Here is a 23,466-nt window from a genome sequence, read left to right on the forward strand (position 1 = left end):
AGCCAAGACTTGAACAACAGAATTAAAAGTTGTGAGAAATCCAGAAAGTAATTATTGTTGTTTATAAAATATTTTAAAGGATGAAATATAAAGATAATTTATTATTACCATGCATTTCATTTTTTAATCTACATAAAATCTACATAGTGTGTATTTTTTCTGCCACAATTATACTAAGTGCATACTTAAATGCATTCATATAATAAGTATATTTCTTAGCGCTTGATATTTTCAGCATAGAATTTCATACTGAAATATACCTAGGAGAGCTATAGCTGCCTCCACTTTTGCAATTTGTGTGCCCCAGATGTATCCAATCACTATTTATTCCTGATGAAATTAAAAGTAAATTATATAAACCATGGAGTCTCAGAAAAGATAAAGACTCGGAAAAAATAAAGATAAAAGACTCACTGTGTATTGATGACAAGTCTGTCCCACTGTCCCTTAATATCATCTTCTGAAGGCTGTTCTGTAATATATAGCCCGTCAAATTCCAATTTCCTCGCAACTTCTTTTTCTCGCTTAAATATTACCAATGGAACCTGGAAATAGAAATACAATTAATTGTACTTAATTGCAATTAATTGTTAACAATACCTGGATGCTGAGAAAAATGCCAAGAACTGATAATAGCAATAGCACTTAGATTTATATACCACTTCATAATACTTTATAGCCCTCTAAGCAGTTTACAGAGTCAGCATATTGCCCCCAACAATCTGGGTCCTCATTTTACAGACCTCGGAAAGATGGAAGGCTGAGACAGCCTTGAACCAGTGAGATTCGAAGTAGCCTGTAGTACTACATTATAACCACTGCGCTACCACGGCTCTTGATAAACTTACAGAATTTTCTAACGTAAGATGCCATTGCCCTGAGCCTTGGAACACCCCCCAAGAGGTGAGGCAGGCTCTGACTCTCTCCTGACTTGCTTAGAGCCCACAGAGGAACACGCAGCCATGGGGTTGGTTAGCATCTTGCAGATCCTTCCTCTGCTTTTCTAACTTTGAGTTTTAATTACTCGTTTTAATTGCTTCTTAATATAATATTTATATACAGCTTGCATTTTACTTAATCATTTGTGAGGGAAATGAATGATTTATGTATTTGATATATCAATCAATCAATCCAATCAATAAAATAGTATATACAAGGACTTTCTCCCAGAAGGATGATATAATCCAGTAAAGGGAGATGGCAAGAGTGAGGGAAATGAAGGATTTTAACTGATTCTCCTTTCCCACTGGAATCTCCTATTCCATTTTCCATACCACTTTAGAATGTCCTTTCCAGAAAATGTTTTGGAAGCCATAATGAGTTACAGCAGAAAGGGACAATTAGCAGAAATCATTGTTTCTTCTTGCCATTAACAGGTATACAACAGGTGTACAAAATTATCCATGCATTTCTCTAGTATGTTATTTTCAACAAAAAGAATTACAGAATTCAGAATACAAAGTTTTGATTTGTTTGTATTCATATTGTCGACTTATAAATTTTATTGTTACTTGTTCTGACAACAACCCAGTAAGATAAAATAAACACTCATACACATAAAGAGTTATCAGAGAGAGGAAGACAAACATAAAAAAAAAAGTCGAAGGGAATTAAAAGTTCAGTAAGCAGATGTGACATTTTTGTTCTCTTACTTTCAGACAGTAATACCCAATGATGCAAAAAAAGGAAATGACAGTGTGTAAAATCGCTAAAATGCGAAGTGTAGGTTCCATGTAGCCACTGCTTTCTTCAAGGACATAGTGTACTGTGATGATTCTATGAGAAGGGCTTTCTAGGCTGTTTAGCTTCATCTTCTGAACAGTATTAACTACTTGTACTTCCTTTTCTTCTGTCACTGAAGATGTAGACACCTGTTAAAGAACAATTTGACAGAAATATCAAATTTCTACAAGTTACACACAAAAGAAAAGGAATAATGGGTGGAAACAGGACTATTCCAGAGACAGATCACTGACATTTAACAGAGGAAGTCTTGAGTGCAATCACTTGAGGTTTTTAAGAAGAGGCTGGACAGCCACTTGTCTGAAATGATATAGGGACTCCTGCTTGAACAGGGAGCTGGACTAGAAGACCTCCAAGGTCCCTCCCAGCTCTATTCTGATTCTGATTCTGATTCTACCAGATCTCATCACCTCAATTGCTTTCTCTGCTGGCATTTCTTATTTTCTTTAGTTATATGCTATTCAAATTTTACAGATAATCCTCAATTTACAACCATTCATTTAGTGACCATTCAAAGTTATAACAGCACTGAATAAAGTGACTTCTGACCATTTTTCACATTTATGACCCATGGCCACGTGATCAAAATTCAGACGCTTGGCAACTGGCATGCATTTATGACAGTCCCAGTGTCCTGGGTTTATGTGATCATCTTTTGTGGTCTTCTGACAAGCAAAGTCAATGGGGAGCCAGATTCACTTTACAACAATGTTATTAACTTAACAACTACAGTGATTCACTTAACAACAGAGGCAAGAAAGGTCATAAAATGGGGCAAAACTCACAACAATTGCCTTATTAGCATCAGAAATATACAGGACTACCTGTATATACAAATTCTATCTTTAAACAGTATTCACAGCTCTACAAAGCTTAAGTATTTTTAATGTTTTTTTAGCTTCCATCAGCTCTCTCCCTCAATCATTGCATATGTCTACTTTTGCCTCATAAAATTATGGTATAGATTGCACTGGTAATATTATAAAACATTGTAAAACATTGTTGACACATAATCTTGCAATGCAGAGAAATGATACAGAATAAATTCAATCACCTTTAATGAATATTTGTGCAGTAAATACATATACCAAAAGTTGTCTACATAAGCAAGCCCTAAATTCAGGATGTAATGTCAGAATTTTAACACTACAACATAGCCTAAGAGAGTAAAATAACTGATTATGAGTAAAGACCTTGAGTTAAAAATCACTTAATTTTTATATGTTAATTTCACATGCAATTGATAAAGTTTAAAGCATGAAGGAGTTACCTTGTAGAACAAAAGAATGAAATTAATGGCAAATGCAACAAATAAAGCCAGCATCCTCATATTGTAAAAATTCCGAGCAAAATAATTCTGAAAAAAGGAATAATTTTGAGTCAATTTTAGGTAATAGTTAAAATACTGAATTAGAAATCAGGAAACTGAGTTCTAGTCCACTCTTAGACACAGAAGTTGGATAGGTTATTTTGGGCTAGTCTCTCTATCTCAGCCAAACTCATCTCACAGGGAAGTTATTATGAAAAAAATAGTAGATATCTTTATGAATTGTATAAAACAAAAACATGATATAAATCTAACAAATAAATATGCTTAATAGCTAGTTACATTTAGTATCTTTATCTCTCTATATAATTTGTAGAATGCTATTCTAAATAATTACATAAGAATTTTCCACTTCTAATTATTCATATAATTTATGATAATTAAAATTACTTATTCAAATTGTGTATTTAATGTTTAAGGACTGTATCTATACATTGTATATTAAAGTGCCAAACCATATTCAGTGTAAATATGAAAATAGAAACAAATAATATTTTCACATCTATTGTACATATTTCATATAGATGTTTGGTAATCTGCAATGAAGGAGAAAATACCCAGAAATGGTTTTGCATTCACTTCCCAAAGAATTTTTTGTGAAAATAAACAATGTCTAGCTTTGGAATAGACATAGACATACAAATGAATTAAGCTGCAAAGATCAACATTTAAACAATTATGTATTCAAAATGATGTACTATAAGGTATTCTTGTCTATTTTAACATTTAAACCCTTACAAGAACTTTCTGTTGATATGCAATAATTTTTTTCCAGAAGGCGGATTCTTGCATTTCTAGTTCACCATGCCTATGTTTGTGATGCTGCCTTGGTTTCTGCTTTTCCTTATCTTCTTTTGTTTTTTCTTCTTTTTCTCCATCTTCGCCCCTGTAGACACATATTTTCCAAAACTATAATATCAGTCACATTTCTCAATTAAAAATTAATATCTCAATGAGGAAAGAATCAACTGCACCATGGGAAAGACAGGTCTTTTTTTTCAAGGACTTGGGTATGATAATAGTTGAAAAAAGCCTATAGAAAACGTATGATATATAAGGAACTCAGAGAATCTATTAACAATAACCATTTTATAATAAAATTAAAATGGAAAAAAGTATTGTGTTAAAATGTAAAAATATATTACAAAACAAGAAAGGTGTAATTATAGGTTACAAAGTCCTACATGGTGTTCTGCTTGATTCCTCAAATACAATAAACATAAAGTAAATATATACAAACAGATAAACTGTTAATTTATACTGCAGTACAAAATTTGGAATGAATTTTCATGAACGTCCTTGGATATTTTTTTCCCAATAAGGTCACAATCTTGATGAAACTATTAATTCCAAAAGGAATGAGACATACTCTGCTTTTTCATGTTCGAATTTAGTATCTTCTTTTTCATCTTTTCCATCTTCACTCATCTCCTGGTCCTTGAATAAATAAAAATAAACAAGAAAGAAAACATTACGACAATGGTCCATTTTCAAATTATATGGCATAAAACAACAAAAGGGCATAAAATACACATAAATTCTATGGCTCCTGTAGAAAACAAGGTAACACATTTTCACTTGAAAATGATTCTTTCATTTTAAAATTGAAGCTAATTTTTTTGAAAAAAAAAATAACCTAAAGATTGTAACCCATCTTTAAACAAGAAAAACTTTGTTTTTTAAATAGGGTTGACAAACATGAAATACTTATTTACCATTAATTAGAACAGCTTTTAAAAAAGAAAAAGAGAGTTAAACAAGATAGATAAATAAAAACAGTATTTGTACCTGTATTTTTTCTTGCACATCAGGTAAAGGGAGTAAAGAAGGACTGCTTAACAAATCGCTCAAGCCTGCATTTGGATTATGTGGAATTAGTTTATATTGTCCTCCCTCCCGTTTTAAATCTAAGCCAAAAATATCTGAGAGGAGGTCACTATCTTCTGACAGAGCTTTGAGATCAGTCAGGTCTTCTGCAGGCAGAGCAGCTTCGGCTGGCTTCCTTTCTACTTCTTCTCCATCACCACGGACTTCATCCTGAGTGGGGTCTGGCATATTAGCTAGAAGTTCAGCTACTTTAATTTTCTTGGCTCCTTCAACCAGGCTCCCTCCAAGCAGCAAGCTGTACATGATTTGAAAGAAGCCTCTGAAGACACTTGATAAAAAATGCATGAAACCCATTAAAATGGTCCAGTAGGAAGAAAACAAAGCCATGACCATGTCCTTCATGGTCATTTTTTTCATCTTCTTCATTTGCTTCTTTATACTTTTCATGCTTAACATTTTCATGAGAGTCATTATGTTATGCCTGAGGGCTATTAATGCTGACGTGATGGTCACTAGAGAGAAGAATCCTATTCGGGGGTCTTGCTCTTCCAGCTTCTCGTTTTCATTTTCTTCTTTATTCATAGACCGCTCGTTCAGATCTGATTCTGAGATCTGAGCAGCCAATTGCATTTCAAAGATGGTATCTTCACAAAAGTTAACAAAAAGTTCCATTTTTTCCTTTTCCCCTCCCTCGTTTACAACATCAAAAATAAACTGCCTCTTTGACTCTTTAACCTGAGGTTTCTCCCATTGCGTCCGACTTGATTCACTGATTTCAAAGTAAACTCGTTCAATGCGCTTTGCGCTGCCCATTATTTCTATGCGACCTAGAAAGGGCTGGAAGTAGTTTAGAACACTGTCTGCCAATTCAAGGAAAGTTTGCAGTCTCGTATCATGGGGCATGTGCTCTGACAAGTTTGTCAGCAAAACAGCAACGTTGAAGCCAATGTCTTTAGCTGGCTCATGAAACCGTTTCACAAATTCCTCATAGTCCAAAGTTTCATTCTCATCTGTTTCAGCACAGGAGAGTAGAAACTCAGTTTCCGATTGACTATAATGTTTGTGGCTCTCCATCGCTTTATGGAAATCTCTTTTGGAAATAATGCCCTTACCATCTGGATCATATTCTTTGAATGCATCAGAGAAAGTTAAATCCTTCAGTTTTAGAAACATATCAAAAAACTTTAGAATCATTTCTACATTGTTGAACGATTCCACCAGCATGTCAACCATTTGCTTGCCGATTGTTCCATTTACAACATTACCTGAATGTGAGAAAGTGCGTCAATAATCTTATTAAGATGCTTTTTAAATTGTCTAAGTAAATCAAAGAAATAATATAAACATTGAAATAATACTACAAATCTGAGGACAATAATACTGTATTTCTAAATAATATTTAGAAATATTTAGTTAATACCCATGTTTACCCAAAAATATTTTCGGGGGATGTCTTACTCACCTCCAGCACCGATAGCCCTGCCCAGTGGGTCCACTTCTTCTGGGGCCGAAGGAGCAGCTTCATTCTGCAGCGGATTCTGCCCTGCATTTTGCAGTCAGGCTTTTCCGGAAGGCCTATGCAGCTGAATACCAAGTCCTTGACTGCAGAGATCTTGCAGAACCGATCTATGGATTGAATCCATAGATCGGAAAGGCCTATGACCGAGAAATGCAGGTCTGGCTGCAGAAGACGCTGCAGAAGAAGTGGGCCGGTGAGGAGACATCTGGCTGCAAGGTAAGTGGGTGCAAGGTAAATGGGGCAGATCCACACACCTACCCCTCTCTAACTTGATTTTTAAGTGTGTGCCTCGCCCCAAAACTAGGGCTTATTTATGGGGTAGGCCTTATTTCGGGGAAATACAGTATTTAGAATTGACCAAACTTGAAACAGCCTATGTTTTTATTTCAAGCTTAAAAGACAATGTAGTTTATACATTGCATTATATTTCAACTACAGATGCTCCCATTTCCCTGTTCTAAATTACAGAGCACATGTCATGGTTGATGGGCTATCAGGAGCTGTTGGCAAGTGAAAGGGGCCAACAGCTAGTGGTCAGTAGAACCTGAATGCTGACAATCAGCTAGAGATGACTCATCTCCTTGTACAACCTTTGCTGTTATATCCTTATACAAACATATTCTCCCAAAGAAGATGCACAGGAAAGGGAAATGTTTATCATGTTCCTACCAGCTTACTCAACAACTGTTTAACAAATTGGAATTCCTTGTTTATGCTCATTATAATTTTGGTAGGTTGAGAGAGCACAGTTCAAAAGAAGGCAAGTGATGTATGTGGACACTTATCCATGTGTGCATGCTCATCAGCTAAACTAGCTGGATCTAATTTTTTAGCTGATGCAGGGAATTATGCTTGGAGCAGACTGAAGGTTTGAAGGGTTGCATATGATACACAGATTACAATTAGAGATAAGTTTTAAGAATACAAGTATCACTATTCCTTTATTCAAGAAAAGCTTTTCCCTCTGAAATGAGGAAAACTTAATTTGATACCTCAAAATCAGCATTAGTAAAGGGCCTAAACTGGTAGCCCACTGGAGAATCAAAACCATGGTAAATTAAATGAATCCAAAATTGCCGTCGGTACAATCCTGAGTACTCTATTTTATAATCTATCACCAGCAGAACAACCACTAGATATAGCCCAATTCCCTTCTGTCTATACTAAGGTTACAACAGTATGTACTGTAGATCTATCTAGCTACATAGTACTAGGGATTGCCATGCTATTATTTTGCAAATAATAACAATTATTGTTGTTTCACGCTATGTAACATCCTTCCCCACCCTTAGTTAATCTCTAGAAAGATTAGAATTTGTTTCTTACATTTTAATGTACTTCACTAAAATCAGAAAATGTTATCATTTTTAATTGATTATCAGAGCTGAAATTTTTCTACAGTAACTTATACAAATTGGCAGGCTGCATATTCTCTTAGCCAACTTGCTGATATTAAACGTGTGTTTGCATTTCATTCATTGACACTTATCAGTAGGCAGGAAGATGTGACCTCTTTCTTCTCTCTTGTGATTTTAATAAATGTGAATTTTTAAAATATATTTTGCAACTGGGAAGAAGCATCCCATAGGTGCAATTTGAAAAATAACTTAATAAAATGTATAATTTAAATTATAATTTTAAAGTTACCTTCCAACATAGATAGCAGCATGACCACCATATCTTTCTGAAGATCCATTAATTCTTTCAGTAATTCAATTTGACTAGAATCCTGTCAATATAAATATAAGATTCCCAGAAGTCTTTTTTTTTTTTTTTTTTTTTGCTGCAAGGAGACAAAATCTTATTCCTACCTTGCCATAACTTATAAGAAAAGAAGAGGATAGAGATTTTCAGGTCCTTCAGGAATAATACATATGAAATTATTTACATTAATTTCTTCAAAGATTCTGCATCCTGAATCACCCAGAGAACAACAATCCTTCTCAAAAAAGAGACAAATATCAAAAAGTCTACCAGCTTTAACTGCAATAAAGCTTGTCTTTGCCACTTTCAGAATCCTTCCAGGGGTTCTAATTTTTATAGTTCTACTGTTGTTTTTCAAGAAAGAGTAGGGTTTTTTTTCATTAGGTTATATATTTCTCCCACTAACATCTAACATCTAGCAACCTAAGAACTAAAGAGAAATTTCCTAACAGTGAGATCAATTAACCAATGGAATGGCTTGCCTTCAGAAGTTGTGGGTGCTCCAGCACAGGAGGCTTTTAGGAAGAAACTGGGCAACCACTTGTCTGGAATAGTATAGGTTCTCCTGCTTGTGCAGGGAGTTGGACTAGAAGACCTTCAAAGTCCCTTCCATCTCTGTTATTTCTGTTATATTTTTAAGCACTGTCCCTATTAGAAGCAGGTATTGAACTACTAGTTCTTCTCCTTTGGTATAAATCAAATTTCATTACTCTTAGCATAATACAATTCAGTTGCCCAATCTGTTTTAACAATCAGCTTCAAAGAGGTCCAGTGCTAATTAATGGTGTTGTAATATTACTGAGAGGCAATTAATTGAATAAACATTTATTACATTTTCTTTAATAAAACAGAAGTAATCAATTGCATTAAAAAATCATTCTGTACCTGAGAGAGCTTCATCTGCATGTGGGCAAAGACATGAAGAAAACCAACCACAGCATCCCAAAGCCTGCTGTGTGCTAGACTCTGTTGATTACCTGTACATGGGCCCTGAAAAAAAACCCCACAACCTCAAAGAATAAAGTGTATACATCAGAGCAGTCACTAGGAATCAGGTGGTATATCAACGTAATAAATTATTATTGTGAATATGAATATAATGTAAATTTATCTTCTGCCAGTGAACTATTAATACAAAGCAGCAATCCAGTCAAATAATAGCTTATACAACATTTACACGAAAGTTGTTTTTCAGATTATGTATTTCTAAATTTAAATCAAGGTCCTACGGATATTCTGTGAAAGTCAGCCTTTCCAATCACCTCAATAGGAAGGGCAACTTCACATTGGCATTTACCCAACCAAATAAAAGGCCATTATATTATACAGATGGGTTCATTTACATGTGTCTATTTATATCTAGAGTTAGAAATAAGCACTACATTAAAGCAAACCTGTTTAACTTATGTGAGGGGAAAAGTAACATGTTCAAAATTTGGTTGAGGATTATACTTGAATCGTAATAAAAATGTATGCAATCATTTTATTAATGATCTCAGTCAAATCAAATCAAAACTTTATTACAGTCAAAGACCAGCATAAAGTGATCTAAGAGTTCCAAATAAAATAGCACTGGTTTTAAATTTTGTATTTCCCAAAATCGCTAAATCTTAAAGAATATCATGAAACACACAGAGAGACACAAATATACAGTGTAAATATTAATAAAATATAAGGTCACAATCCTCTTTCATTTTTAAAGATTTGAACACCAAGGGGACAAATTGGTTTTGTCCTTACTCTACTCATCATGTAAATATAGCCATTATAATTAGTTTTAGATCTTTGGGAGTCGAAACCATCTGCCAGGAATGGAACTCTATATAATTAAATTCTATAGAGCTCAATGGCTTAAGAATTCAGTATTAATTTTAATGACTGCTTGTACCTGATCAGTTCCAATAAGGATGAAAGCAGTTGTAGTCTGCTTACTGGTCAACTAATGTGTAAAACCATAGGAATACACAGTGCAAAAGGTCACCCCTCTAGGATGGTAGATATAGAATGTAAGTATGAGTGACTGACATGATAAAAAATCTCTCTCTTTCTAATCTGAGAACCTAACCAAGGAAGGTGTATACTACTCAATAATTTGAAGAAATTCTAGCAGATAAATAATTCACTTAAGTTACTTAATTAGCACTCTTAAGCAATTTCAATGAGTCATCTGTCTGGTAGAATTACTTTGAACTGTTAAGTAGTATACACCTTTGGTGCATTTTAATTAGAGACTATTTTCATATTGCTCAGTATGTGGAAATTAAGAGATGACCATCTGCATACCAGAGCTTGCTCCCCTTCATTTGTTGATAAACATATTATTCCCAATTTATTTATTAGATTCTTTTAGAGGTCCATAAGTCAGAGGGTCATGAAATGGCATGGAAAAGTAATTTATTTACCTGAATATATTCTGTCAGAGTATTGAAGACCTGCTTTGCAACTTGAATAGCTTTAGAGAAATTACGTTGTCCTTGTTCATCAATAACTTCCTTTCCAGAATAATACCAATAAAAATCACTAATTGATTCCTAAAAATGGAAGAAGAAAGGATAAAGCATATGGCCTCACTATTCATTCAAAAATGTGCATCTGGCAAATTTGTTAATTATGAAGAAATTATTCATAAATTCTCCAAAAATGTGAGACAGATTAATATTACAAATAAATGGTTTCTCATTTTTTGTTACTTTTACATTTTTTTGATCCAATTTCAGGAATAAATGTAACGAAAAATTTAAAGCATATTTATGTACAGTTTTCCTGATATGTGCATTCTTGCTTTGTAGAGGCAAACTCACTCAGAAAATTTAGAAAAATATGGATGCTTATATATTGTATAACTGTTCTCCAGTTCCCATAGGTTTGAGGATTACTGATTAGATTAGATTACTTTAAAGTGTGAAACTGAATAAATTTCTCTCTGTTAATTAAAGGCTTCAAAACCTACTAATTAACACCCATACATTTATTTTGATTATTGCAAAAATAACATAAACATTAATGAAACCTTACAGTGAGTGATATTTTACCTGAACTCTCAATAAATAATCCACAGTGGATATGATAATGTTGACAGTTGTATTATTACCAGTCTGAGTTCTCAGGTAATTTTGAAAACCTTGGAGAATACAATGAGATAGAGTTAACATTTGGTCCAATCTCAAATTCCTGAAAATTATCTATATCATAACTTGCTTCCTTGTATGTATTTAACTTTTTCAATATATTAATTATACCTACCAAAATTATTTGGTTTGCAAAATTAAGCTTCCTTCATTATTTTGGTATTTTAGAGCATTGGATGGAATAGGAGGAGGAGGAGAACAAACCTGAATTATGACCTTCACAAAGCAACTGAAGGAACCGGAAGAGATCACAGGTAAATTCGTCATCCTGCATCACCTTTTCTCCTGTGGAAAAGTCAATGCCAATAAGTATCATGGCAAGATTCCAAGTAACTTTAGAACATCACATGTAGCACTTGTTGCTTAAAAAATATAGACATATTTGCATCTTGTAACATTTTCTCAGAATCAGTTCCATAGTGTTCTTATTTACAAATAGAAATGTTCATTCATTATGAGAAAAAAATTAAAATTTAAAAACGCATCTACCAAAAATGTAGCAGCATGGGCTTGGCAACATTTTAGAAATGATCTCTCATTTGAATTTTGAATTTGTGAACAGGTAATGTTTAGATGCAGGTAAAATGGATTACTTAAATAAGGATGTAATCTATAGATAGATACTAGAATAAGCAGGAGCTATGGTACTCAAACTAAATTAAGCTTGTTGAAAATTTGCTTAGTTCTAAAATGCTTATTCAGGAGAAAGTTACTGAAGCCAGTGAAATAAAATGATATATCTCTAATATTAAGTTCCTATTCATGAAAATTAAGAATGTAACTTAATACTGAATTCTTTAGTTTCTCTATTTTGAAAAGGATAGAGTGCTTATAGTCACTCATGCCTTAGTCATCTCCTTAATGGGTTACTGCAACCAATTCTACCCGAAGCTGTTATTGAAGAGTATTTAGAAACTTCAGCTGTTATAAAATATGGTAACATAAGCAATTACGGGTGCTGTTTGTTCAGCACGTGTGACACTTCTACTCCACAAACTCCAGTTGCTACCATTATGTTTCTCTGCACAATTCAAGGTGGAGAGAAGACCTTTAAAGGCCTTCATGGCTTGGGGCTGGGTTACGTAAGGACCATACAGTGTCTCCCCAATGGTGTCTACCTGTCCTGTTAGATCTGTAGAAGAAGCATACAGACTTTTTGCCATAGCATCCATCCTCTGAAATATCAATCTCCCAGAAATTAAACTTGCTAGGCATTGAAAACTGAGCTTTTGTCATTGAGGCTGGAGCCCTGATAGCATGAGTGAGGATATGCCATGGCTTACTTGAACATCTCTGAGTTTTCTCAACTGCTATTTTTATGTTATTTTTGTTGTTCTATTATTTAATTAGCCTTTTCTAATTAAAGAATAAAAACAACAAAAATAACATTAAAAATAGCCTCTCTTTAATTGAGTGATATGGTAGCCTAGTGGTGAAGACGTTCGCCTCCCACTTGGAAGGTTGAGAGTCCAATCCTAGGAAGCAGCAGATGTTTCTTTTGCAGGGCGCAAAGAAAAAAATATCTGCTGCCAACTCCACATGGCATCAGGAAGGTCATCTGGCCAGTAAACGCTCAGCTCTATCCAGTCACTCCGACTCTACCCCAAATTAAGGGATTACATTGTCATAAAAAAGAGAGTTTTTAATTGTTTTATTGTAAGCCGTTCAGAGTTATGTAAATAAGATAGGGGGCCTATATATTCACTAAATAAACAAATAGATAAAAAGGTTGGCCTGTGTAAAGAAAACATCCTCTTGTGTATTGTGTGGTGTGCAATGGTAATGGCTATATATTCAGAAAAAGTCTGAATATATAGACTTAAGTAAAAATAAGTAAAGTAAAAGCTTCTTAACACATTGCAGTTTAGTTAAAATATTGCCAATGCTCATGCTACTGTTCAATGGAATTATTACACATACAGATGTTTGTTTCTGTCATAGACTATTTAAGATGGGAATATGTTTTTTTTAAAGTAATGTGTGGTAGAAAAAAAGGGATGGGTGTGGTGGTAGGTGTTGTAGTTCTTGAAAGTGCTTAAATGGCAGTTTATTAATTATCTCTCCTTCCTAAGGCAGAAGAAATTCTCTAAAAATATTTCTAACCATTTCTTTTGTTAGCAGATTTTGGTCACAGAATATTTGGATTTAATGCATATACCAAATGCTACACCATCCTAATCATGGTCTTCTATACTGCTAATTATTTTTTCCAAGTTGCTCCTTCTTACTTTTGTTTTAAACACTTATAAATAATTAAAAATTGTTAATCATATGCACATTTCATATTATATATAATGAGGGGAGTAAATCATTTGTGAACAAAAAAGAGGTCTTTACAATGTTGCCCATATGCCAATCAAGTAATTTATGATATTCCAGAAATGCCCTAGAGAATGGAACATATTTCTGAAATGTCTCAGGCCTAAATAAAATCTAAGCAGACTTAGAATTTGTCCCTCTGTCTTTTGTTCACTTCAGTGTCTGCACTCTTCTTCTATTTCATTTGTGCCTATTATAAAGAACATTTAAGAACGGGCAAGTAAAATAATTTCATTCCATGTGCAAATATGATTAGCGTGGGTTATCCACTCATAGATGGCTCTGTTGCTATTGTAAATGCATTTTAAATTGCAGAAACATATTTTCCAGGAAGTACCTTTACTGTAAGACTATTACTGAAAAAATTACTAACAAATATATTATACCAGTCAATTTGTCTTTATTTTAGTGTTTCCCCAATAGCAGCTAGATCAGAATGTGTCATATTCTTGACAATAACCTTACACATTCTTAAACAATGCATAATGCTGTGGGAATCCACTATCAATAACTGAGTGGTGGCAGAATATTTCTTACATGGCATCTCATTGGGATATCATTGATGCTCTGGGTCTAAGACATTCTTTCAAGGAACGGGAGACACTAACAGTAGAAAGCAATATTATGAGTCAAACTGGCTCTTTCCAGCTTAGGCTGAAATAACAACAAATAAGTGTATCCACTTGAACTCAGTGGAATGTATAGTCTATTTCATGTTAGTCAATATATTTCTTGTATTAATTAATTATATAATTAATTAAAATTATGAGTCATTTCAAGTTATTTTAACATTTAAAACTTTATCTTTGGTATCTTTGTGACAAACGTCAATATAATCCAGATCATGTAAAACAAAGAAACAAAACATCAGAAAGATAACTTTTAAACTGAAAGGAGAGGAAAAAAATGCACTTTCAAGCTTATCACAGTCTATGGAAACATTTAAATTGTAAGGAGGAAATGAAAATGTAAGAAATTAATGTATATTGATTTACACCTTTGGTTTTGAACCTTTTTCCATTAATAACCATAACAAGTAAAACATAACACATAAAAAACGCAACATTTAATACATCACAAAAACAAATCAGATACATATCTGGTAAAGATCTGTCAGTGTTTTACCAGTGGGGGGTCCAGCATTAAGAACATGAAGCTTGGCCACAGTGAATGAGGATCAGAATAAAGAAATTGTTGGTACAGTGAACAATAAAAAGGCACAACCTATGATAAATCTTGAATCAGTTAAAAGGCCTATATTTAAGATTGTCTGAAATACTTATTTTATCACCTAGAAGGAAAAAAAATCCATAGTTTTAAACAAACAAGGTATAACCTCTTCCCAAAACCAGTAAGATATATTCTATTCCATTGCTTAAGTGTTTAAAATATCTCTCAACTTTAAAAAGGTAACAATAACATACTATCTAGAATCTTCATAGTTTCCATTTTAAGAAAAAGTTTAGTGCATGTTGCAATAACCAATGATTTCCCTGCTGGTAATTATTATTATTACTGATAGCCCACCTTTCAGATACTACCAGGGTAATTTACAAAAAATGTCAACTATTAATACTAGAAATAATAATTAGGGGAAAAATAAATATTTTCTTCTCTCTTTCTCTCTATCTGTCCCGCTTCAAGAATCATTGCCATGAAACAACTGAAGGTAATGACCCTGTTTGAGGGAAGGAAGCAGTTCAATGGACTAAATTGATCTTCATATCCCTTACTCCTTTGCCTTCCAGTGTATTATTACTGGAGCCCATTAATCAGTTCTTTCCAAACCTGGGTAAATTACCCCAAATTGGGTACAAATAGTGTGTTTTTTTTAGTAAAAAACACATAAACTGAGTGCCCAATCATTAGAGGAACATTTAAATTCACTTAAAGTATTTTACCTACATTGGGTAAAAAGGACTTTCTCATAACGGTTTTGGATAATTAAGGAAATGGCTTAGAAAGCACTACCATAATTATCAACCAATACATGTGATAATATGTTGTGCTATAAGCAGTACTTCTGTTTATGTATCCCATATCCTCTTTCCAATGTTAAAGCATTTAAAGCAATAAGGACAACTATTCATGCAAAAACATTATGTATTTGAAAATTATACTTCTCAGTTAAAAAATCTTGTGTGTGGGTCTACCTATGTGTGTATGTACACAGTCACATCCATTCAAGTCAGTACTGACTCCTGGCCACTTCTTGACTAGTATATGCAGGGTTTTTTGGCAGGATTTCCTTCTTCCTAGGGCTCAGAGACAATGACTGGCCTAATCCAGCTGGCTTCAAGTTTAAAGTGGGAGCAGAATTCACAGTTTTTTAAGTCCTTCTGTGATGCTTTAACCATATAGCAAATTGACTCTCCATTTATAGTTACTCTATTTAAATAATGTCATTCTTTGTATTTTACAATAGTTCACGGTTTATAACAATATTATTATCATTGATAGTTGAAAAATAGCTGAGAATTAAGCATTTTTAATTTCATAGGCTATTTATTTTATAGACAGTTGACTGGAGAATTTTAAAGTTTAAATAACACTTCAAATTTAATGGATTTTTTTTTCAACCAGTTAAACGTAGCATTATAATGAACTCTCTAATTAAAATCAATTTCAAAGTCTTTATCTTTATCTGCACAGTGTTCAATTCTGGTTAGGGCTTAGCTTTGCTACTGAAACTTGTTTTACCTAAATGGAGATGATTTTATAAGAACAAGGAATGATTGAGTTACTGTATATATTGAAGTTTCCCTTACAGAACAGATTCTCACTAACTTACTTTTCACCTCTCTTATTAATAAAGAGACTAGGAACCATGTCAGATCTACTAAAATTTACCTCTACTGGAAGAATTTATGATTTAAGATTAGGACTTAGTGAAACATATTAACACCAAGAAATGTTGAAAAAGAGCTTCATCAATAAAGTTAAAATTGGCTATCATGCATTAATTCTGTTAAATGTTTATAGTGGAAATATAACTTTATCACAAAACATCCCCTCTCTCCCCCACCATCAAAGACAAGTCTGGATCCTCCACTGATTTCCTATGTTTGCACAAACTAATGCAGCCATAAAGCCACATTAAATACACGACAGAAAATGCTACAGGAAGACCACAGCACATGGTGGATTTTAATGTCATATGCACACATTTTATTTACAACCAACCATCACAAATACTTGGCCCACTAAGAAAATAACACCACCAAATGAAGCAGAAAAAAAGAGTAAAATCAAAAAGCTTGCTGCTCTTACATCTAGTGTGCCAGATACTGTGCATATCCTGAGAAAGGGAGGAAAAAACAAAGATGTGGGGAAAGTTGGCATACAAATGGAACTTCTGAGAATACAACCATGATAATAATAATAGTAATAATCCTACTTTGATAGTCTAAAAATAAAAACAAACTGCATGCTGCATGGTGTCCAGGAGCTGTACAGTGCTGACACGAAGCTTACAACAGGAAAAAAGAAAGTCAATTGATGTGTAATAATTACCACGCTCATGAGTGATGACTGAGGTAGGGGAGGACAGGACATTGATTTCAAAGAAAAGAAAATGGGAAAAAAAGAAAAAAGTGAGAACTTGTTTCAGAGTTAAAAAAAATATATTTAGCATTGTTTCTGATAACTTAATTCTCCATGAATCAAATCAAAAGTCCAATTTACGTAAATACATAAAAATGTAAAGAGAGAATAAAAATATTTTGATATCAGAATAATAATTGAACAGAGGAACAAAGGAAAAAAAGAGAGATGCGTGTTGTATTCTTTTATAACATATGCCCATTTCCAAAGGAAAATAAACTTCTTCAATGAAAATCTTACTATGAAAAAAATGCGAACAAAAAATACATTTCCATTCTTGAAAACAATTTTTGATAATCAACCAAATGAAGCAAATCTATGGATAACTGGAATACCAATTTTTTCTTATAAGACCTAACTTCCAATCAGATGATTAATTTTTTTTTAAATGTTAAAATAAATACTGGACTATAATTAAGGACAAAAATACATGGAATCAATAACTTAATACTTTAAAAACCTTTAAAAGTTTGTCTTCCTTTAACTTGATGAAAACACCAAGCTAATCAAAATAAATTGGAAATGGTTGCAGTGAAATTGCTAAAATATATTGCCTAGCAGAATAGTAAACAGTTAAGTTTTCCCCCTTATTTTGAAGAATAAACATGAAAGGATTTGCTAAAGTATATAATAGAAGAAATTATCATTGTGAATGAATAGAAAGAACAGAGGTTTTAATGCTATAAGCCGCCCAGATGGGCAGCAAATAAATTTAATAAACAAACAAACAAACAAACAACTAGTCACAGAGAAAATACACAAATGATTCTAGATGGAAGCAACAGATTTAAAGAACAAAATAATAACAGTGGAAAAGCTGATCAAAAGATAGAAAATATGAACTGGTTCAAAATCAAAAGTTCTGATACTTTTTTTAAAAAAAATCAAGAATAAAGAATTGGTGGTCCTCCAGATGTTGCTGAACCTATTTCTACTAGCCCATGAAATATGGCTAAGGAATTCCAAAACTTGCTGCCATGCAACATCTGGAATGCCACCAGTTCTCTCAGTTTTAAACAAAAGTAGTTCAAAAACAGCATTTAAATCACTTTCAAACACAAGTGTTTCATAGAGAATTCATCTTTCTGTGATACGTAATTTTATTTCAGAACTGAATATATATATATATATATATATATATATATATATATATATATATATATATATATATATCACAAGTTTTGCATTGATTAATCTCAGACAGATATTTTCTTAATTATAAACAGGTTATACTTTATAGAGTTAGACTTATTGTATGGCATTCAGAGTCTTTTTGGAGTGGGGGTAGGCTCCAATAAATCTAATAAAATAATAAATAGGATTCAAAACTTCAGCCAACAAAGTGTGTATAATTTGTTATGGCTGTCCTGCCAATCGAGGGGATTACCTGCGAGGAAGTCAATTCATTTACAATCATTGTCTCATATGTGCCACACACTAGCAAAATTTAATATTCTGCCACCTATTCTAGTAGAAGAGAGATACTCCTGTCCAAGAGAAATTATTTTCTTGCCAGTTGGGGGATATGAAATTTGCTTTGACTTACTGTGCTGCTCATTTTATACTTCAAGGTGCTCAGACTTAATCACCTTCTGTTGTTAAACTAGCCGGTTAATCTGGTATAGGGAAAACTCATTTTATTTTGGCCAATGTGTCTGCAGAAGTGGCCAATTTCTTTGGAAGGCTAACAAGTTGTCTCAGATTTTTATGAAAGTTGGTTTTTTGAAAATTCCTTTTAAGTTTTTATTATGTCCGTGATATTTCTTATTATGGACTGGCTGTTCTGTTGTCAGCTGGCCTATAATCTATTATAATTTAATACACTACTAAAATTTTGTGTTTTTAACCTTTAACTGAGCGAAACAATGCATCATAGGGCAAAATATTTTGTACCAAGTTACCTCAAATGCGCTAATTTACAGAATGAATACACAATCCAGGACCCATGCCTGCCATGGGATTGAAATTTGGCATATATATGCTCGCTTCAATGCTGCTATGCTGCCACCCAAAGACTCAATAGACTGGTCTCACCCTAGCACTCCAGAAACTGGATATTCCAGTCCCACCACTGGCTATTGGAGAGTGGTTAGCCGCAGTCAAGCCAGCAGGAAATTGGAAATCTGTCTACTGCTTTTTTGCCCTTGGTCATTCTGTTTAGATGAGGAAGTATCTCTGAAATGATGGCCAACAGGTCATGTCTGTAACGTTTAACTGGGCAAAATTCTGCATTATAGGGCAAAACCTTTTCAACCAAGGTAACTAAATTGGGCAAACATACAGAATGTGTCCAGATCTGGGACCTATAACATAAAAATATCATGAAGCATTTTATGACATAATGCAAAATGCCATAAAATATTTCCTGAGATCAACTCCTGATGCTTGATTGTGCTATACAGTATGAGCTACTTTCAAGGCAGATATGTCTCTGAATAAAACTCTGATTTTTTAAAGAACTTTTCAGATATATTAGAGGATACTGAGTAATCTGGTAAGGAAATGTCTCTGAAATAATGACCCAGCAGGTCATGGGTTGTCTAGTCACAAATAAAGATAAACTAGTCATAATTATTTTTATTTAGTGACTTTAAAGGGGCCAGGCACAAAACTTTTTGGTAAAAAAAAACTATACCTGATCCTTCTTCTGTTACCATTCCAAGGCCTTCTGCTTTATTCTGACGTTCAAAAGCATTTAGGTCAAGAACACTATAATGAAACATATATAAATCACAAGTATTCAATTTTGCTGTAAATTGTAAGCAAGACATTTCTGTGCACTTACACTTTATGTAACTGAGTTAATACCAGTAAAGTGTGAATGCATTTCATTGTATGACAGAAACACTTATTTGGCTCAGCAAAGAGGAGTCACATCACTCTTTCTTTTTCTTAAAGGTGAAGACAGGAACTTTACCTTTAAGAAAATATTTAAGATTCAAACCTTCATAGGTCATGTTTAAAGTAAACAAAATCTTCTTTAGAAATGGTCTTTTTCTGACACTGTACAAGGAGGACCTTTTTAATATAGAATTAGTTCTCATAAGCAAATCGGAGGCTCATCTGCATTTCCTACCTTTACAGCACACACTGGCCCCTTTGCAGGGATCAATAGACAAATTGCCCAGTCTTTTTTTAGGATAAAGAATACAAGTCATGATGGATTTTACTCCACTAATCATTGCCGACTATAGGGGGCGATGCTCATTTCTGTTTTAAGGCCACTGAGCAGCGCTGTCTGAAGACATTTCCACGGTCATGTGGCCAGCATGACATCACGGAGTACTGTTACCTTCCCACCAAAGTGGCACCTATTTATCTACTTGCACTTGCATGCTTTCGAACTGCTAGGTTGGCAGGAGCTGGGGCCAGGATGGAAGTTCACCCCATCATGTAGTGCTGGGGTCTCGAACCTGGGCTGCCAGTTTTCCAGCCAACAAGCCCAGCATCTTAACCACTGAGCCACCGCACTGACCCTCTATAAGTAAACACATAAAAGGGCAGCTTCAATTGTACAGTTATAACTACCCATGTGATGTGCCACTGAGTGCAAAGTATAATAGTCTAACTGCAATATCATAGCAATAAACTAGCTAGACACAATTATAAAAAAAAATCTTCACCTAACAATGGGAATATACATCTATTATTGAATGTATTGTTGATTGATGGGTTTTTTTAATTGTTGGCTGTTGTTTTTGTAAGTCATATTTTTCAAATTTGGAGGTTATCTAATTTTTTTAAATAAATAAATACATTTAGAGAAAATTTAGTGTGAAATCTCTACGTCCCCATCCCAATCTTTGGACTGTTTAGCATAAAAATTAAAGAAATGAGTGTGCTATAGGAAATTAAAGTAATAAATACTTTGCATAATATGCATAAAAGTGTTTCTGAGAAGTTGAAAAGAAAAAAAAATCTTTTAACCTAGACTGCATTGGGGAAATTACTCCTCAGCCAATATTTTGGCATCTACATTCCAACACTAATTCCATCCGTCAGAATATTACATCTTACAAAATAAGACAAGCCTGTGTTTAAAAAAATCATTGAACCATATTGATATTCGGTGATTTTGAAAGTCATTGGGCATATTACTCTTTGTCAACTCTTTGTACTGTAGCTTGTTCACTTTTTTTTTGCTTTACTTTTCAAACTAATAGAAGGATTTCCCTACGCATTCAAACCTACTCATTGCAAGACAACATACCCAGGAAAATCAGTCTGTATTAAAATATTTATTCAATTGTTTGCTCATTCATTCATTCATTTTTTCATTATAAAGCTTTCTATGCTTTTCCATTCCTTACTTGCTCTGGGCAACTCATGATGATATATAATATAGGATTTGAAAATGTACTATTTTTTCTCTTACCTGCAAGACTGCATAAGACCAGCAAGGCTCTGAAAGAAGCCTACGTCTTTTTTGTCCTTGAGATAGTCAAGCATTTTCTAGAATAAAACATTTGGTATAAATATAGATACAAAGTGGATCTCTTTTTTTTTTTTTTGCTTCTTGACATAACATCCTCAGAATTTAATCCACAGTTGTAGACAGTAATATTGCCAGTTCTTAAGGAGGCAAGTAAGAGGCTCTAGGTCTCTCTCTACATCCTTTCTGCTTTCTCCTTCAATTTTGCTAATGCCACAATTGCTTCTTGCTACCTTCTTCATCTTCTTTCCTCCATCCCTGGCATTAATATTGATTGTTTAAAGTTAGATGCAAATTGGTCCAATCAGATTGAAAGCTTTGTGCCCTTACATGTTTGTATCCACAGGCAAACTTTGATTGACTTGTGATCAACAACCTCAACAGGTTGGCAAGTGTAGCACTTTTAGAGGTAGCAGCAGCAATAACAGTGATGCCCTGAGGTCATTTAATAATCCACGATACAATAACTACCACTGTAATAACAATAGAAGCATACAATTCAATTTTAAAAATACAGTATAATCTCAGCAAAACAACACATACTAAAAAACTGAACCTAAGGCCTTGAGGTTTTTAAAAAAGAAGTGTAGGCTCCAAGATTAATGTAAAAAGGTATCTGGCAAAAAAAAAATGGTGCCAGATAGAATTTTCTGGAGATGGTATTCCAGAATTACAGCATCATAACTGAAAAGGACATTTTCTGATCAATATCTATTTTAGCATAAAGGAAGACAAGAAATCTTTTTAAAAGCTAATATTCTGATTCCTTAGAAAGAGACCAGCCACTATTGAATTAATCAACTTCAATCATCAGCAAAATATGCATTATGAAGATCCAAAAATTCTTGTCACTGAAAAGAAGTAATTCACTTTAAATGTCAGAAAGATTACCTGCTGAACAGTTGAATTTCCTCCATTCAAGACAGCAATCCCAAGTTTGAGGGTGGCTGCAACCATTGGTCCCATTTCACCTGCAAAGCAAATATTTATTTTATTTATACATACGTACGCCTATACATATACAGTACATATACATATACAGCTACTTTCTCTCTTATAAAACAATTCCAACATTTAAAATATGTGCATTTGAGTGTATAAAGGTATATCTATATGTATGTATATTACAAATAGCTTTCTAAATTTTTCTTTCTTTCAGTATCCTCTGTATTCATCCATCAGATACAAATTTAAAAAATCTATTTTCCAACTTAGTATTTTCTGCTCAGTCTGTCCAACCATGCATGCATGCGGATGGGAAGCTCTGGACTGAATCATTAGGGTCAAACTAGTGCTAGCATTCATTTCAATAATTCCAGCAATATGTTCATTTTATGCTTATGAGCAGCAACTGAGTAAACATTTCAGCAGCCTTAGTGCTATACACAACATCTATCATCTATCTCTTTCTCACTTTGTTGCAGTCCTAACATAACTGTCTTTCCATAACCGTTTTATGTACATTTCAGTGAAATTCTCCACTGGGAAATGTTAAATCAGCAGAAAAGTCCTCGGGAGAAAATAAATAAGGTTAACTTACCTTTGCTGGCACTAATTGTCTGCAGGACCATTTCTGCAGCCCCCCGATCATGGAGTCTTGCTTGCTGGTACAGGAGCTTTTGCTTTTCCATTTCTTTTTCCTGAATAAAAATCCCAACCATTTAAGTTGAGGGCTTTTCCTAATATCTTTGCTATGTAATTTTTCATACCGGAGGGCTCTTATGGCAACTTAAAATTGAAAACAATAGACATGGTGATATAATATCAAACATCATTTTTACCATACATCTGACAAAATAGGCTTTAGAGTAGATTTTTCAGTGTAGACTTTAATCAACACAGAATTTATGGTTCATATATATTC

General features: G+C 33.6%; 1 protein-coding gene across 1 annotated transcript in view; it reads right to left on the bottom strand.

The window, feature by feature from the left end:
• RYR2 (ryanodine receptor 2) overlaps nt 1-23,466 on the bottom strand; it is a 207,825-nt gene that overhangs the window by 16,504 nt on the left and 167,855 nt on the right. The window contains exons 81-95 of the mRNA XM_015819028.1: nt 23,143-23,242; nt 22,494-22,573; nt 21,546-21,622; nt 19,806-19,879; nt 11,453-11,533; nt 11,153-11,241; nt 10,523-10,651; nt 9,006-9,110; nt 8,064-8,145; nt 4,859-6,162; nt 4,440-4,507; nt 3,809-3,956; nt 3,014-3,100; nt 1,653-1,871; nt 415-545 (exon numbers count right to left, since the gene is read on the bottom strand). Of these exons, the coding sequence (XP_015674514.1) occupies nt 415-545; nt 1,653-1,871; nt 3,014-3,100; nt 3,809-3,956; nt 4,440-4,507; nt 4,859-6,162; nt 8,064-8,145; nt 9,006-9,110; nt 10,523-10,651; nt 11,153-11,241; nt 11,453-11,533; nt 19,806-19,879; nt 21,546-21,622; nt 22,494-22,573; nt 23,143-23,242 (2,774 nt within the window). The remainder of the gene's footprint in view (nt 1-414; nt 546-1,652; nt 1,872-3,013; nt 3,101-3,808; nt 3,957-4,439; nt 4,508-4,858; nt 6,163-8,063; nt 8,146-9,005; nt 9,111-10,522; nt 10,652-11,152; nt 11,242-11,452; nt 11,534-19,805; nt 19,880-21,545; nt 21,623-22,493; nt 22,574-23,142; nt 23,243-23,466) is intronic.

Source organism: Protobothrops mucrosquamatus, unplaced genomic scaffold (genome assembly GCF_001527695.2).
Source record: "Protobothrops mucrosquamatus isolate PMUCROS unplaced genomic scaffold, P.Mucros_1.0 scaffold850, whole genome shotgun sequence".
NCBI lineage: Eukaryota > Metazoa > Chordata > Lepidosauria > Squamata > Viperidae > Protobothrops > Protobothrops mucrosquamatus.